At 29.7% G+C, this 4,086-nt stretch overlaps 1 protein-coding gene across 1 annotated transcript in view; it reads left to right on the top strand.

Annotated features, from left to right (window-relative positions):
* The first annotated feature begins 592 nt into the window (after positions 1-592).
* TANC2 (tetratricopeptide repeat, ankyrin repeat and coiled-coil containing 2) overlaps positions 593-4,086 on the top strand; it is a 264,506-nt gene continuing 261,012 nt past the window's right edge. Inside the window, exon 1 of the mRNA XM_011368557.2 lies at positions 593-690. Within this exon, the coding sequence (XP_011366859.1) occupies positions 624-690 (67 nt within the window). The 5' untranslated portion in view covers positions 593-623. The remainder of the gene's footprint in view (positions 691-4,086) is intronic.

Below are 4,086 nucleotides of genomic sequence, written 5' to 3'. Positions count from 1 at the left end.
TATGCTATGATTGGAATGATTCAGTAAAGAGAAAAAAAATTAAAGTTGTACGAGAGAGAGAAAGAAGATGATTTTTGGATAAAAGTCCTTGAGAAGGTGAGAGAGGACATAATTCAAAGCACAGTTCGAAGGATTTTTCTTTGATAGGAGTAGGACATAAAGAGGAAAGACACTGATTCATTTGTATCAGTAGTCATGTGAGGTGGAATTCTGGCTTAACCAATGGAAAATATGCAGTTGCTAGCCTCTTAAAATTTGGGTATGTGTTTTGGGAATATGGGAAAATTGTCCAAGAAATGGAGAGTCAAATGAAGAGGTAGACTGTACTTATAGCTACCTAATTCTGTTATCTGTTTCTGTGTTCTCTCAGTCATATCTACCTTTATCTCTTAGCGTACTCAAAGTTTTATAATATACTTATAAAGAAATATTTGAATGTTTAATTAAGTTAATTAAATGTTTTTGTTATATAGTTAAAATTTCTGTACTAAATCTTTAAACATAATTTCTGATAGTGAATTTAAAATTAATTCTTGGTAGTGTTTTGAATAGAAAATTAAGTTTTCTAACGTATTTCCTCACATTTTATTTTGCAGTTTTGTGAGTACTAGAACAGCACAGCCATGTTTCGGAATAGTCTTAAGATGCTTCTTACTGGAGGGAAATCAAGTCGTAAAAATAGATCAAGTGGTAAGTGATTTTGGTACATTTATTCTGTGTGATACTTTAGAAAAAAGTTCTTTTAGAGAGCTAGATCAATGCTACAACACTTTATGTATTTGTACATTATATGGTTTATTTAATTTAGAAAAAAATTTACATTTCTGTAGGCTTTCATATTCTTTTTTAAGAGTTAGAAACATTTGAATACTTATCAGTAATGTCAGGTAAAGGAAAAATATGTGAAAAAACATATCTGTTTCTGATAAATGAGTGAAGAGTGCTTCTGCGTACTACTTATTAAAAACCTACATCTTAATTTAATTTTTGAATTAACATGTGGAATTATTTTAGTCCTATTTACTCTTTGAGGAATGAGACTATAAAAATAGGAACCATCCTCAATGGGTTGTAAAGAAGATGAAATATAAATTAAAGATTTTTACAGTCATTAAAATGAAGTTTATAAACATTTGTTTAAAAACAAGGGGTATTTCTTAGGTTTTTAAGGTTAAAATATGCCAAAGCTATATAAATACTTTTTGGAAACAATATTAAAGAGAATCGTACTAAATGGTTGTTTTCTGTTAATGGGCTGTAGGTATTTATTATATTCTTTTAATCTTTTCAGTTTTCTAATTTTTCTTCATTTTACAAGTTTACATTGGTAGTATATTCATATCATTCACTTCAAAATATTTTTTAACTCCTCTTGTGATTTCTTCTTGACCCATAGGTATTTAAAGTATAATTGTTAATTTCTAAACAGTTGATGATTTCCTAGTTATCTAATTAACTTAGCTTAATTGTACTATTTTCAGAGAACCTATCCTGTATTATTTTATTCTTTTTGTATTTATTGAGATTTGCCTTACAGCTCAGCATATGATCAATTTTGGTGAATGTTCTGGATGCACCTGAAAATAATGTGGATTCTGTAGTTATTGGGTGCAGTGTAGGTCAGTTTTGTTAGTGGTAGTTCTCAAATATTTTTATACCCACACTTATTTTTTAAAAAATGATTTACTGAGAAAGGTGAGATTAAATCTCCAACCCTATGGTTGTGGAACTGTCTATTTCTTCTAGTTCCTGATAGTTTTTGCTTTATAAATTTGGAAACTGTCCTGTTAGAGCTATTAAAATTTAAAATTGCTATATCTTCCTAGTGAGTTGACTGTTTTACTATAATGAAATGTCCCTCTTTATTTCTAATACTGCCTTTTGTTTGAAACTTGACTTTGTCTAATATTAGGATAGCTATCCCAGCTTTCTTTTAATTAGTGTTTGCAAGGTATGATTTCTTCCATTCTTTTCCTTTAAACATTTCTTTATGTTATGCTGTTCATAGTACGTTGCTGAGTTTTCTTTTTTAACTTATTCATTCAAGTATTTTCTCTTAAGGATTGGTTCTTCTATACTGATTCAATAATGATATCTTTGGGTTTATATATAGCATATCACTGTGTGCTTTATAGTTGTCCTGCTTGTTCTATGATTTTTTTTCTCTCCTTTCATGCTTTATTTTAGATCGACCGAAACATTTTTCGTTATTCCATATCTCCCCCTCTTGACTTGGAAGTTTTAGACTATTATAATTCTTTCAGGGGTTACCTTAAAGATTAAAATATCAATGAAAGTTTGATATCAATTGATACTTTTACCTTTTTCTTGGACAATGCAAGAACCTCAGATTCCTTTCACCTATGTGTATTTTAATTTCTATAAGACATTATTATTGTTTTCTGTAGTCACCGTTATTTAGATTTACTCACATTTGACCTTTTCATTGATTTTCATTCCTTCCTGCATCCTTCATTTTATAGATGGGATAATCTTTCTTTTTCTCTGGAGAACACCCTTTATAATTTTCTTTAATTGGGATTTTCTTGTGGTAAATTCACTTTGCTTTTGTTATCTGCAAATGTCTTTATTTTGCTTTTCTTGTTTTACAGAATATTTTTGCTGGGAGTAGAATCTGGGTTAGCGATTATTTTCTTTCGACACTTTTGAATATTCTATTCACTGTCTTCTGGCTTCTTGAATTATTTCTGTTGAGAAGTCAACTGTCAGCCTAATTACTGCCTCTCTAAAAGTGATCTGTCTTTTTTCTCGTTGTTATTAGTCTAGATTTAATTGATGTGCATGGGAGTGATTTTCTTTTTATCCATGTTGTCTTCTATTTATTTATATGTTAGGGTGTTTTGAATCTGTGGCTTGATGTCTTTCATCATTTTGGAAAGCTATTATTCATTATCTCTTCAAATTTTATTTTTTTTCGTTTTCTCTCTTTTCTTTGTAGGACTCCAGTTATACATTTGATAGACCACATGCATGTCATCTGTGTTTCTTACATTCTTTTGTCTCTATATGCTTTATGCTGTATATTTTCTTTTGGTCTAGCTTACAGTTAGTTCATTAATAAACTCTTTATTGGTATATAATTTGATATATAATGGTATACAATTGGTATATATGGTTAAGAAACCATCTTCAGTTCTTAATTTTAGTTTTTATATATTTCAGTTCTAGAAATTCTGTTTGCCTCTTTAATTTTTTTAAATTTAGAAATAATTTTAAACTTACTAAAAGGTTGCACCGGTAGTTCAGAGAATTCCACTTACCCTTCCACAGATTCACAAATTATTTACTTTTTACTGCATTTACTTTACCAGTTTCTCTCACACATACTCTTTGCTTCTCTCCCCCACTTCAACCTCTCTCATGCACTCACTCTTTTTAAATCTCTTGAGAGTAAAATATGTCATGCCCTTTTACTCCTAAAAATTTCAGTGTATATTTCTTAAGGACAAGGAAATTCTTTTACATAACCACAGTTGAGCATTGATACAATACTTTTTTATTCAATCTACCTTCTGATTTCCAAGTTTTGTCAGTAATTTCCTTTATAAGATTTACCCGCTTCCTTTCCAAGATCCAGTCTAAGATAAGGTATTGTATTGCTTATCATATCTTTTTACTCTCATTTAATTCACAACAGTTTCTCAGTGTTTCTTGACTTTTTCAAAAAATTAAAAGCTCTCTTTTTTAAAAAACCTAGAAGACTTCTAATTTGGGGTGTGTTTGATTTTTTTTTTTATGATTAGATTCAGATTATGTATCTGTGGTCTGACTGTTACATAAATGAATGCTGTTTTATTTTTGGGATATCACAACTGGAGGCATACAATGTTCATCTTTCACTCATTAGTGATTTTGATGACCAAATAAAGGTGCTGTCTAGTTTTTCTTCTATATGGATACTAATTTTCCCCTTACAACTTAAAAGCAATCTGCAGGTACATACCATTTTGTTCTTTTTGTTGTTTCCAGTCTTTGCTGATATTCTCAGTCTTGTCTCTTATCACCCTGAACATAGTAAGTCTATTTATATTTATCTTCAAATCTGTGTCTGGTAACTCTAAATGT

This window comes from Pteropus vampyrus, unplaced genomic scaffold, assembly GCF_000151845.1.
Source record: "Pteropus vampyrus isolate Shadow unplaced genomic scaffold, Pvam_2.0 Scaffold143, whole genome shotgun sequence".
Classification (NCBI taxonomy): domain Eukaryota; kingdom Metazoa; phylum Chordata; class Mammalia; order Chiroptera; family Pteropodidae; genus Pteropus; species Pteropus vampyrus.
Note: the sequence above shows the minus strand (reverse complement) of the source record. Positions and strands in the feature narration are given on the sequence as shown.